The 13,046-nt window shown below is 49.2% G+C and overlaps 2 protein-coding genes across 2 annotated transcripts; one reads left to right on the top strand and one right to left on the bottom strand.

The window, feature by feature from the left end:
- Positions 1–627: 627 nt before the first annotated feature.
- N7446_012529 (uncharacterized protein) lies at positions 628–1,455 on the top strand (the record flags this gene model as incomplete). The annotated part of the gene is made up of 2 exons (XM_058521271.1): positions 628–801; positions 862–1,455. The coding sequence occupies 2 exons, from the start codon at positions 628–630 to the stop codon at positions 1,453–1,455; spliced, it is 768 nt and encodes a 255-aa protein (XP_058366637.1).
- Positions 1,456–5,295: 3,840 nt separating this feature from the next.
- N7446_012528 (uncharacterized protein) lies at positions 5,296–6,335 on the bottom strand. Its single transcript, XM_058521270.1, has 2 exons — positions 5,697–6,335; positions 5,296–5,636 (listed from the first exon to the last, which is right to left on the bottom strand). The coding sequence occupies exons 1-2, from the start codon at positions 6,070–6,072 to the stop codon at positions 5,536–5,538; spliced, it is 477 nt and encodes a 158-aa protein (XP_058366636.1). The 5' UTR covers positions 6,073–6,335; the 3' UTR covers positions 5,296–5,535.
- Positions 6,336–13,046: the final 6,711 nt, after the last annotated feature.

Here is a 13,046-nt window from a genome sequence, read left to right as displayed (position 1 = left end):
CCAGCCTTACGCCATTCTTCAAAGTCGCAGCACGCAACCTCCACGGTCAATCACGACATTGATCCGTCCCAATCAGGTAAGGATCATCTTGGCATTCTACCTGAAACCCTAAATGCCGCAATCTCTACATAGAACAGCTTCATCTACAGAAGTACACAGAAGTACAGAAGTACATATTACAATCAATGATAACATACAATAGCCCTATATTACATCAATTACTCACTACCTATGTACAAGCTTTTCCACCTCTTCCTCATCTTCACTGCGCCGTCACCGTACTGTTAGGGAGTGTGATGGTCAGATTCTTAAAGTCCAGAGTAAACGCCCCCTCCTTCATCGAAGGATGGGTGGAATTCGTATAAGAATCAACTAGATATCCCTGGATATGATCCCCAGAGGCCATGGCCGAATTGAGCGAGCCAGTCTTCTGCAGAATGTACAGCACAGGCTTGAGACCATCGCTCACTCAAATTTCGAACGATTTGTAGTTCGTCGGGCGGAGTCTCAAAGGCTAGCAGATAAATTACCCGCTTTCGCACCTCGAACAATCTTCTGGCAAGGACTTTTTTGTTTTCTGGCAAAGAGTCAGTCAATCCGTCGTTTTCCATCGGATCCCCTTTCACCATGCCAAAACAAGCGACAACGTCGAGAAACCCATTGGTGCCGCCCCAACGCGCGGTTCCCCGGTCGACAGGGGCGGGAAGATCTCTTGCGCAGCCCATAGGGACTTTGCCTAGGAACGCGACCGGTGGTCTTGAACCGGCGTCGCAACGGCCAATAAATGTTCGAGAAGTACCTGTCCGTCCTTTATTGCTATAGCTACAGGGCGTGCAGTCTCACTCGCATATACTTTGATAGGGACGAACTTCCCACGCATCCAGAACCTTGAATCAAGACGACAGAGAAGCAAACTTCGAGATCGTCCACGCTAATTGTAAAAAGACCATCGAGAACGCCGACGCACTCAACCGACAGCTTACAGCTCGGTTTAATGAGAAACGACGTGAAATCGCCAATAATGCGCAGCAGTTTACCAAGGAGAGATCCGACATGATGATCAAGATTCAGCAGTACCACCTGGAGATACAGAAGCAGTCGGGCGAGGTACAACGCTTGAATGGAGAAGTTATTAGGCTGGAGACACTTCTTGAGACGGCCAACTCGAATGCCCGTAACTTGCTCTCGCGAAGTGACCTGCAACAGATGCTGGAAGATATTCATACTGCTGGCCAGTCATTCATGAGCCATCTCGAAACCCGAATGAACGAGAATGAGACCAAGATGGATGAAAACGGAAATGCGCAGAATTTCACTCAGCTGCCGGGAATAGATGTGACGGGCGACTGGCTCGACACGGAAGCGTTCGATGTGATCAATGACTCTGGGGCTTTTGCGGAGATGCCAGCCACCATGTTCCCCGCATCTGACCAGGACAGCGTGCCAAACATCTAATCTGTCGCGGGTTGAGCTGGGTTAAGTGCCACAAATGCCATGATTAGTTTTCACTCGCTCACTAAGTTAATTGAGCCTGATTTTTCTCTGATTCTGCCTTCAACCAAGCCAAGAACCCACGTGCCCGTATCTTATGGTACAACAAGGGCGATCTGGATAGGAACATATATACAGTCAACTCTCGCTTATACCACGGTGGGATATTGCACATTCTTGATAATAACACATCCCTTGCTTGGATGGCCCCTTCATTCCAGTTTTTTCCATATAAATTGACAGAATATAACACATTTTGTTTTACCACACTTTCTTCCTCTCAAATCTGCTTAGTCAGCGCAATCAACCAATCAGAATGCCTCAATCTACAAGCTCTCCTACCCTCCCGACCCCACCCAAGCGCGTCAGAATGGGACCAAAGCGTACCAAATTGGGTATATCAGACGCGCAGAACCAGGCACTACGGGCATTTTGGTCTAATACTAGCCCAAAGCCCACGCAGACTGCATGTGCTAAGTGGTTTGAGGACCAATTCAAACAAGTGATTGACCGGTCAACCATATCAAGGATCCTTTCATCCAAATACAATTATCTTGATACGGGCCCTGCAGGGGCAAACAAACGATCTTCATCCTCTCATTGGCCATTATTGGACCAAAAGCTATATGACTGGGCAGATAACCAAATTGGCAATGGAATACCAATAAATGGCCCTTTGATCCAAACTAAAGCAGCTGAGCTTTGGAGACAAATACCGGAATACAAAGATCGGACCAAACCTCAATTCTCTGAGGGTTGGTTAACTCGCTTCAAACAACGCCACTCTCTTCAATATCATACTTTCCACGGAGAAGCTGCCTCAGTCCCATCCTCGGTACATGATCAGATCAAAAGCACCAAATCGATTTGCAATCAATTCAAACCGTCCGAAATCTACAATATGGATGAAACTGGCCTATTTTGGCGACGTATGCCAAATGGTGGTCTTTCAAAGGGAAAAATTGCTGGCAAAAAGCTTGATAAAACACGAATCACTATTGTTGTTGCATCAAATGCGGATGGTTCCGATCGAGTCCCTTTATGGTTGATTGGCACAGCAAAAACCCCTCGCGCACTCCGGGGGGTTAATTTCCGAGCTCTGGGATGTGTTTGGCGTCACAACAAGGCAGCATGGATGCGTCATGACATTATGGAGGACTGGTTGCGATCTTTCTATGGGCGTATTCCCTTAGATAAGAAAGCTTTGCTCCTTTTAGACAATGCTTCACCACATGTTATTGGACTCCAGCGAGCGCCACCACCACCCCGGATTACGGTTGTTTTTTTGCCAGCAAACGCAACTTCAATTTATCAACCCTTGGACCAAGGTATTATCCAAAACTTGAAGCACCATTATCGGAAGAAATGGATGCGCTATATGATTGCTTTTCTTGATCGTGGGATAGACCCAAAACAAAGAATGAGCATTTATTATACTGTTACCTGGGTAACGCAAGTTTGGAGAACAAGTGTATCAGACCAAACGATTATCAATTGCTTTAAACAAAGTACTTTGATTAGTCCAAAGTCTATACCTATACCTGAGTCCGCGCCCGAGTCCGCACCTGAGTCTGCACTATTTTCCGAGCCCGGATTGAGTGATGAGATTGAAAGTCTATATAATCAAGCAATTGATAAGCTTGGTGATAAAGATATTGTGCCATTTGACGAGTTTTTGAACCCTTCGGACGAAGACATGTTAGAAGATGGGACTGAAGGGCGAGATGAGACCAATGAGCAAGATATATATATTGCCCCAACAACCTCAGAAATTCAGGATATTGACATTGATGGGCCCCCACCTGAGCTTCTGTCTAATTCTGCTATATTGGACAGCCTCCAGGATATCCTACTATGGGTTTGTAGCAAAGAAAAGGGTACCTCGGACCATATTAGACAAATTGAGAGCTTAATCAGCGACTTTGGCAGGATTCAGATTGATGAGAAACGTCAGGTGACTTTGGATCAGATGATGGGATGGAAGACTAAATAGGTATTAGGGCTTAGAGTTAGCTTGTCAAATATTATGTCATCCTCTCACCAAAACACAACTCAATTATACCACGTAATTTGGCTTGGATAGTATGCTGTGGTATAAGCGAGAGTTGACTGTAATAGCATTTTAGGCGGTATATATATTTTTACGCGTATTCAGGCAGAGGGTCGAAGTCCAACCCGCGATCTCGGCAGGTCTAGATCTAGCTTTTGTCTAACATCCCACGGTCTTTTGCTCTCGTCCGGTCATGACCTCAGTTCCGATCGCTGACCGAATACTTTAGTCACGCGTGTTGTAGCAAGCATGAAATGATCGTATTGATAACGGAGCTGGCGTACTGTAGCTCATAACTTAGTATGCAGACAGGCGTTTCCTGTCCAGACGCATGGGTAGTGTACATAAGTGTGACGAATCAGTATCACACGTCCTATCTCTCCGACCACACAGCTTTCCTTTCAAAGTGGTTTTACAGGCGCTTTCTATGCGTGTCATGCGACTTTAAACTCGCGCCAACAGGCACGGACCGATCTCTCCTGTCATCCGTAGCGCGGATTGAAGCTCCTTTCTCTCTTCACTTTGCGGGCCTGTTGATTGCAGGGGTCTAACTGTCCTGGTGGCGTCGTGAGGGCGGCTCGACTGTGAATTGTCCACTACCGGTGGGTTTGATTAAATAGCGCTAGTCGAACGATACTCAAACAGTCCAGGCCTAACCCCTGTCTGGCATCAATAGCCCACGCGACCGCTGCAAACTCACTCTTATCTGTGGGAAGCACCTAGAATTGCTATTTAAACTCTCACATAGTGCTTACATAGTAGCTACTGCACCCAAAGTCATATTGAGCGGGGGCGAAATTATTTTACACCTGCCATTTATGTGATACTAATTCAACCGCAAAAATTATCCCAGCGCCTTTTCGGTATGTCCTGTGCAATAGCTTTGGACTTTTGGAGACCCCGTCGTTATTTGCGTAGAACCAGCGCTTGTCGGAGGAACATCCTGGTTTAGCAGCCTATCATCTGGTAATCAAAGAGATGTTGATGTGTTTCGTGAGTTCAGAACCAACAGTGGCAACCTGGGATTGGGGTTGGATTGGCTCAGGCTCAGCTAGAGGTGACGTAGTATAGAAGGGATTTTTATTCAGTACGTGCGGCGCAGAACATTGGTACAAATTGACGTTTACAGGGAATTTCGAGAACAGTTTACTCCCCCCGACACACACGCTTTCTTTCCCAGCGCGCCCACTCACAATGCGCTAATCGAAATTTGGCTAGCGGAGGTACCTTCCTGAGGCGTAACACCGTATTATTGGCTGCGGGGAATCTGAACCCCAGCGATCCGGACTAGACGTCCTTGTGGGTCTCCGGGAAAAGAAAACGGGTGTGTCTCGGGGTAAGCTGTTTTCGAAATCCTGTATCAAAGGGACCGAAAAGTACGAAGGACGTTATTCGGCCCTATAGTGCGATCTCAGTTCCGTTGATATCCACCTTAGTCCCATTGGCTACGGAGTCACAATAAGCCGTTGGCAATGCAGACCAGCGTAAAAGCTTAACTCTGGAGTGTACAGGCGCCACTCCTAGCTAAACAGGTACGGATCACGAGACCAACATGGTTTTATACGCCGGGGCGATCTGCCTTTCAGAGCGTTCCCCGTTCTGGCCTTCCAGTTTTAGCATTGGGAATCTATCTGCAATTCCGATATCATGGCGGCAGGAACTCTCTTGATCAGACGTTTACTTAAGGCAGAGATCATAGAAATACGGGTTGTCTTTCTTCCTATCATCGTCTTGCACACTGACGAAGCTCCTGTGCTCAGTGGACTGTACCGGGCGTAGTCATACCGCCAGACTAGCCAATCACATTGTGACCACCGGCTTTGATTGAGGCATAGGACAGTAAGAGAACAGACAATTACTAGTGAAAAACAAAACAAAAAGGTAAGAAACAGAAGTTACGGACCAACGCATGAGAGTGTCTCTACAGCCCTATATCCTAAAATGACATCTGGCCTGACCCTTTAGTCCTGTATAGATAACAGCTGTAATATCATTCACCACCTCCCAAGGACCTGGTCAAATATCCTCCAAAGTTTCTCCGGCACTGCATGTCGTCGTCGGCGTTGCAGGGAAAATATCCCAAGTATTGCGTCATCTAGCGCGATCTAAATCAGTTCTGACCCATATTATCTTCTTTTCCTATGCTTGTACTCACATGATCGCCGTTGGCCTCTGGTTAGTGATTCTTCAGGATTGAACTGCCGGAGCAGTTGGCGAGCCTGAGGATCTGGAGCTCTCAGATTTAGGGCGGGTGGCGACTTGGGAATGCCAGGCATATGCGTCACTTGTTGACGTCGTACAGCCTGAGCGTTCTTGCGGCGACATCTTGCCGATATCGAACGCCGCCGGTAGATACCTTTTAGTAGTTGATTGTGTTTTCCACGCAGCGACTCGGGCCCGCGTGCAATACCAGTATCACGACAGTATTCTATCGATTTATCTTCCCACGATAAGTGCTGGTGCTGAGATAGCCAGTCTGGAAGACTTTGCTCTTCTGACGGTGACCACGGAATGTAGCTAGCTTTGGACATGATGAGAGCAAAGAGGAGAGACGAGCAGGCTGCGATGGAAGGATGCTGACGAATTCGTGATAGATCAACGAGATCAACAAGGAAAGACAGGGATTTATGTAATTTTTGAACGGCTCGAACCCCTCTGGAGGGGACGCGGGAGTTAACACGGTTGGTCTCAGCTTGGAAAGATGTTGTTCGTCCGTCAAAATTACACGATTTTGCTCGACCACTTCCATGAGGGTTGGCCGTGTGACTGTGTAATTCTAAATTAGTCTACAAGCCACCAACAATCCTACGAGTGCTACGATTGCCTGTTTAAGAATCAGTTCATGTCGGGGCACGGTAACGACCCGGGTCCCAGCGGGGTCGGTAAATCCGATTTGAACGAAAGTAGCACCAGACATTGTATCATATCTTCAAGAAGGTGATTTTGAATGCACTTCGATGCCTATCGAGTGTGCTTGACCGAGACCAGATAGACGAAGGCCGACCAGGTGCCTGCCCTATTTGAAGAGCCACCTGAGAGTTAACGGCTTCATGATTCAAAAAGATGACTCCCAAGTCATCCACCCGGGCCCTGGTCTAGACTGATTGAGAAAATATTGCCGAAGGGCTCAGGTTTCTGTGGTATGGAACCTGTATATTGCCGCTATGCCCGGATATATAGGGAGTAGTTTTATTGGGGTTGCCTCACAATGCCCGTAGCCTCACGTGATATCTACACCGACACTACTGAGGGCCTCTTCCTCCTACAACTGCCTCACGAGAGTCAGTTCCTTACCTCTGCGGGTAGCTCGTCATCTCTCACGCAGTCAAGTCTTGATTTTGTTTCACGTCCTTCTCCAGGACAACAGCACCGATAGGCCTTGACTATATCGCTCTCCACCATGACGTTCAGCCAGTCTAGCAGTGCCACTCCTGCCCCGCTCGACTCCGCTTGGCCGCCAGCCCACATTTGGGAAACCATGGGTACGGCAGACCGTGCCAGCTGGCTAGGACAGATACAGAGAGACCGGGCTAGGCGCCTTGAATTGGATGTAGCGGAGACCGACCTCCGCCGTAGAAGGCCTCGTATGGACCTTCAAGATGACGATAATCTCGAAGAAAACCGTGAGCCACTCCCCGAAGTCAAACCACTCATCGACATATTTCCTGGTGTCTCCGCCGCCCTTCTTACTCGCGTCTTTGAGAGGAAGTTGAAGGCGACTGAACTCATACGCTTCAAAGAGAAGTCAGTCACCAAGCTAGATCAGAAGGACAGAGTCTTTAAGATGACCGAGTTGGGAGGCACAGTAGGCTTCAAGAAGGCAGCAGCGTCGCTTAAGGACTGGGGCCCCAACCCTCAAATATGGACGACCTGCTTTCTTACCTATCTGGCCGTTGTGGGATATCTCTTCAGCGAAAAACATCCTAAAGCAGTTCCCAATCTACTCATGTTTATGAGACAGATCCTAGACTTCGCTCAGACTTATCAGTGGTCGGAAGCAGTCCTCCCACTTGCCCTTAATTTCCACCAATACATAATGGATAAAAGGAGAGTTATCGACGGACAACTACCTGGTCACGGGCCCATTTCGCGAGAAATACCTCCGCCACAATCTCACCGTGTCCGCGAAGTCACCAACAAACCCTCCAACCCGGCCTCGTCAAGCTAGGAATACCAGGTCTTCGAATAATGACACAGAAGTTTGCGATAAGTTCAATTCGACAGGGTGCTCCTGGGAAGGCTGTAAGAGACGTCATGAGTGCACGGCATGCGGCCTAAGCGAGCATGGCGCCTCCTCCTGCCACAAGAAAAAATAGCAAGTGACAGTCCTTGAGAACTGCAGTAGTGACACCGACAACGTTGTTCTCAATCCCCTATCTCCAAGCCTCATACCACAGGGGCAACCGCCCCGACCAAACACAGCTGTTCAATACCCCGTTTTCAACCCAGAGCTCCCAAGGCTACAGTCCTCTCTATCGCCACTATATGCGCAAGGCTGGAGCAATCTTCTACGCTACTATCCGGGCGATCTAGGGTCCACTCTCGCTGGCATTCTGACCTACGGCGTTCAGGTCGGCTATAGGGGCAAGAAGCAGTTTCGTTACTCCCCTAACCATCACATACATGAACCCGGCATGATCACAGCCAAACTAGCAGAGGATCTCAGCCTCGGTCGTGTTCGGCTAGCCTCTGGGCCCTCCTTCATTTCACCGCTTAGTTTAATCCCTAAGCACGACGGGGGATGGCGCCGCATCCATGATCTATCCTGGCCCCCTGGGCAGGGCGTTAACCAGGGCATACCGGACCCCTGGTCAGCTATCGAATATATGTCAATCGATGACATATACGAGCAGGTCATACAAGCTGGCCTAGGTTGCACAATCATCAAGAGAGACATTAAGGACGCCTTCCGAATAGTCCCCGTTGCCGAGGATAACCAGGACCTCCTTGCCTTCCAGTGGACCGATTCCACTTTTGTCGAATGCTGCCTCCCCTTTGGCCTCGCAACGGCCCCATTTCTCTTCAACCTCTTCGCCGAGGCACTCCATTGGATACTCCAATGCCTCCTCCCTACATTCCATATCAATCATTACCTAGACGACTTCATCACAATTACTCAGTCTCCCTCAGTGTCCGACCCCACGGGTCTTTTTGATAAGGTTTTCAGCAGAGTCACCGACTATCTACGTATTCCTCGCAATACCAAAAAGGACCAGCAAGGGACCTGTGTTACAGTCCTAGGTATCCAGATCGACTCTATTGCAATGGAAGCTCGTCTGCCGCCAGAAAAGTTGTGCCGCGCCACATTGGACGCCGCAGCTGCCCTGAACGTAGCGAGTCTCTCCCTCAAGCAAGCAGAGCGTCTCACAGGCTTATTAGCCTTCTGTTCAGGAGTTGTCCGGCTTGGGAGAACAAGGCTACAGTCTCTATACACCTTCCAAGCCGCCTTCCCACATGGGAGGAGCGCGCGCCGCCGCATCCCTTACGAGGTACGTGACGATTTGGAATGGTGGAGGGACTCTTTGTCTCTCTTCAACGGCGTACTCCTAATTGACCCCTGCCGCCGCCCCATCACGCATCTCTACACAGATGCCTCTAGTATAGGCCAGGGGCTCTTCTTCTTCTCATCCCAGTCTACATTAGACTGCTGGCTGGCCCATTGTCACCAGCTTCATCCAAGCAATGCTGCCACATTGGCCCTTGCTCAAGACGCACATGCGCACATCAATACCAACGAAGTAGACGCTATTCTACAAGGCTTCCTACTCTTCAGCCACCATTGGCTCCATCATACTCTCGTTATCCACACGGATAGCTCCACAGCGCACACGGGACTCAAGAAAGGCTTTCTTCATGGTCCGCCTAACGCACCTCTGAAGAGCCTGCTTATCCTAGCGGCAGCGAGAGACATCCACATCGTGCCACACTGGCTCCCCTCCGGCGAAAATACATTAGCAGACGCGCTCTCACGTAACAAACTTGAAGACATTGCTAACATTTGTCCCCATTGGCAGGACCTCTCGGTATTGAACCGCCCGCGTGGTTCTCTTCACGAGCTCCTCAGCTCAATGCCGGCCACCTAAAACTGCTCTGGAACGGACTCAGCGCCAACACACGTTCCGTTTACCTCTCCGTCCAGCGCAGCTACGAAAAGCACTGCGCGCTACAAAATTTCTCCGCATGGCCAGTGTCAAGACATTCATTAACCTCATGGCTAAGCTCACGACTCCTTGGTAACGCCAGCCAAAAGGCCGTCAAGCCTGACACCGCACTCGCCGACCTAGCCGCTCTCCGAGCCTACCATATCGATAATTTCCTTGACGATAAACTCTTCGATAACAAGCACTTTCGACGTCTCATAGACGGTGCGCGAAGACTCAACCCCATCACAAAAGTACGGGTCAGAAAACCTATTTCGCGTGACACTATTACGAAACTATCTGCGGGCCTCGCCGCACTCCCGTCACGGCCCTTGGAGATGTCTGCGAACCTTCTAGACGACTTGAACTTCGCAACCGCGTGCCGGGTAGCATTTGCTGGATTCCTCCGCCTCGGAGAATTCACCTACACGACTGAAGACCTGAGCACACATTCTATCTTCTCAGCCACAAAGTTAACTCGCTCCGACGTCAGGTTCTCGTCCTCATTAGACCACGCACAACTCACACTCAAGCGCAGTAAGACGGACCGCCGCCACGAAGGGGTCCAAATTATTCTTGCAAAGACGGGAGACAGCGCTTGCCCAGTTGATGCCCTTCAGAAGCTGCTACTTCTTGATCCCAGAGGGCCCGACGCCCCCTTGTTCTCCTTCCACAGAAGACCATTCAGTCGCAACAACTTCCTCTCGACCTTATCTACTAAGCTAAGAGCGCTTGGACTACGGTCAGAGGGCTACTCGGGTCACAGTTTCCGGAAGGGCGCAGCTCAGCATGCGCACGATAGTGGGATACTCGACGACCAGATTCAGATGCTAGGCAGATGGACCTCAGAGGCTTTCAGGGTGTATTTTACGGCGAACGCGTCAGTTTTGTACAAGCTCAATCACCAGTTCCAGACAGGCTCGCCGGCCCCGCTGTCTCTGCTGCTTCCACCACCGTCCCCTCCACCATCCTAGTTTGGCCGGGTCATTTGGGCCCTATCTGACGCTACGGTCTACGACCGCAGCGACAGGTGACCCGTTATGGCCAAACTACACTCTTCTTGCTCCTCTTGACTGCGTGAGGTCACCAATAAAGGGAGTAGTTTTATTGGGGTTGCCTCACAATGCCCGTAGCCTCACGTGATATCTACACCGACACTACTGAGGGCCTCTTCCTCCTACAACTGCCTCACGAGAGTCAGTTCCTTACCTCTGCGGGTAGCTCGTCATCTCTCACGCAGTCAAGTCTTGATTTTGTCCCTCCCGCCTTCCCTCTGTATATAGAATTCACTACAACACAGACAAATTGCCTCCCCACAAGGGAGCGCGAACGGGCCCTATCTGACGCTACGGTCTACGACCGCAGCGACAGGTGACCCGTTATGGCCAAACTACACTCTTCTTGCTCCTCTTGACTGCGTGAGGTCACCAATAAACTCCGAAGTACAACGCGACCGTTTCATCTCGTAAGTGCTGGACACCAATACACCATAGCCAGTAGCTAATAGCTACTAGCTATTGACTGCTTCGGTGATTCCGAAAATGTCTGAGCTCGAAACTATAGTGGTAGATAAAAGTCTGTTTTCATGATACCTAACGGCGGTGACCAAAGAAACAGAGAAGGATTCATCTCAGTGGAGCCGTGTCGCGTGAAGGCGGGGATTGTTGGCAGAAAAACCACAGGCAAGAGACTGACAAACTCTCGTGCCTGTTAACTAACTCTGGGAACCTCAAGAGCATTTCTAGGAGCTGTTTATCCCCTAGGAACCACAATTTAGCTCCTGGGGCTATTCTTAGTTCCAGGAGAACGAGATCTACCCCTGGGATCTTCACTCAACATTCCCTGGCTGAATACGAAACTTGCTCTGGGAATACATTGGCTTGACCTGGGAGCTGTGGAGCCCCTGGGAGCTTACTTTAGGGTCCTAGAGTCACTATCTTGCTTTCCGAGATCGCCGAAAGCCCTCACAAAACACCTTCACCGGACCTGCGCAAAATCCTGCGTCATTCGGTCACTCCTAGAAGGCCAAATCATCGCTCCAGGAATCAAGCAAATCGTCAACAGGAACGCGGCTTTGATTCCCCGAGGTGGGGATACCAGACCCCAGAAGCCACATCGGGTTTCCTGGGGGCTACGTGGCTCCTAGAGGATGTTTCTTTGCTCCCAGAAACGTCTCAGAGGCTTCCGGGAGCAAGAGAACTCCCAGGGTCAAGAGATAAGTTCCTAGCACCAATGAAACCATCTACAGGGGCGTGACCTGTTTCTTAATGGTGATGAAGAAAATGTGCATGTTTGTATCTGGATACCGCTATGGATATCTAGTTGCTGGTTATACGGACAGAGACAGAAAGTGTGCATAAAACATGGAAAGTTTTATCTAAGTTCCGGCGTTGAAGGCCATATAAAAATGACTTCGGACCAAAGTACCCCTAGAGAGAATGATTTTTCGCTTTATTCGGGAGGCAGAACTCCAATGGGATGACGCCTGTTTGAGCACCACTTTACGTGCGGGTGAGAAGTCGAACACCACTGCAGGGAGTTGCATACAACCCAACCCCAACTTGCAATCTCAAGCACGGTTGCTCCATCGACATAGCTTCTTACTCCCAACAGGGCGATCTGTTGTATGTGATTCCTCGGTCCAAGTGATAAGAAAGAAAAATGTAAGACTAAACAATGCGCTAGGACAAGCAGGCAGTCGCTCCAAGCAAACCATGCGAATTCGGAACTGATTCTGGTAGATTCTCAAGGTAACAAGATACCTCTTGAGCCTGTCATTGGTATTTGCATTACCCGTGCTCCCGTGATTGGCGAGCTGTTTGTCGTCGAGCTCGAAGACCGTCGGAAAACTCAAGAAGCGTCATATTATATGTATGTTCAATCCCTGGGACGACAATATAACGCACAAACTAACCTGCAACATCAAAGGGCATATTCAATCACCATGGCCCAAATTTCCGAAAATGGGAAGTCCCTTATTTGCTTTTCGTCGGATTGGGACAAGGTCTCGAATACTATCATATCGATGGAAGTCTTCAAGAGAAGCACCCAAATTGGAAAGCAAAGCATAGCTACAGCACAAGCTATTACCCCTCTCCCAACTGAACCTAAAGGACAAAATGCAGAATCAAATCACTACCTATGAATCAGCATAAATCTATCAGAACACCCATCCAGTCTAACTCAATGCATTGCTGTCCACGTCTCCGTCTAATTTGCCCTCAATACATATAATGTTCAAAAAGGAAATGAAACCAGACATTGAAAAACATAAATAATAGAAAGCCAAAAATTCCATGCACCTGCAAAGTAGTGAAGGGTATGTTTGGTACATCCCGAGAGTTGCACTTGTTCTTCATATTTCC

This window comes from Penicillium canescens, assembly GCF_028828765.1.
Source record: "Penicillium canescens strain IBT 15451 chromosome Unknown utg000010l_segment0_segment0, whole genome shotgun sequence".
Classification (NCBI taxonomy): Eukaryota; Fungi; Ascomycota; class Eurotiomycetes; order Eurotiales; family Aspergillaceae; genus Penicillium; species Penicillium canescens.
This window is presented reverse-complemented; position numbering and strand designations above follow the sequence as displayed.

What these genes read in the sequence shown, in the direction of transcription:
- N7446_012528 (XM_058521270.1), bottom strand. Translation starts at nt 6,072, where the DNA reads ATGTCCAAAGCTAGCTACATTCCGTGGTCACCGTCAGAAGAGCAAAGT. An exon ending in CAGAGGCCAACGGCGATCAT is followed by an intron (nt 5,637 to 5,696) that starts GTGAGTACAAGC and finishes AGATCGCGCTAG; the next exon opens with ATGACGCAATACTTGGGATA.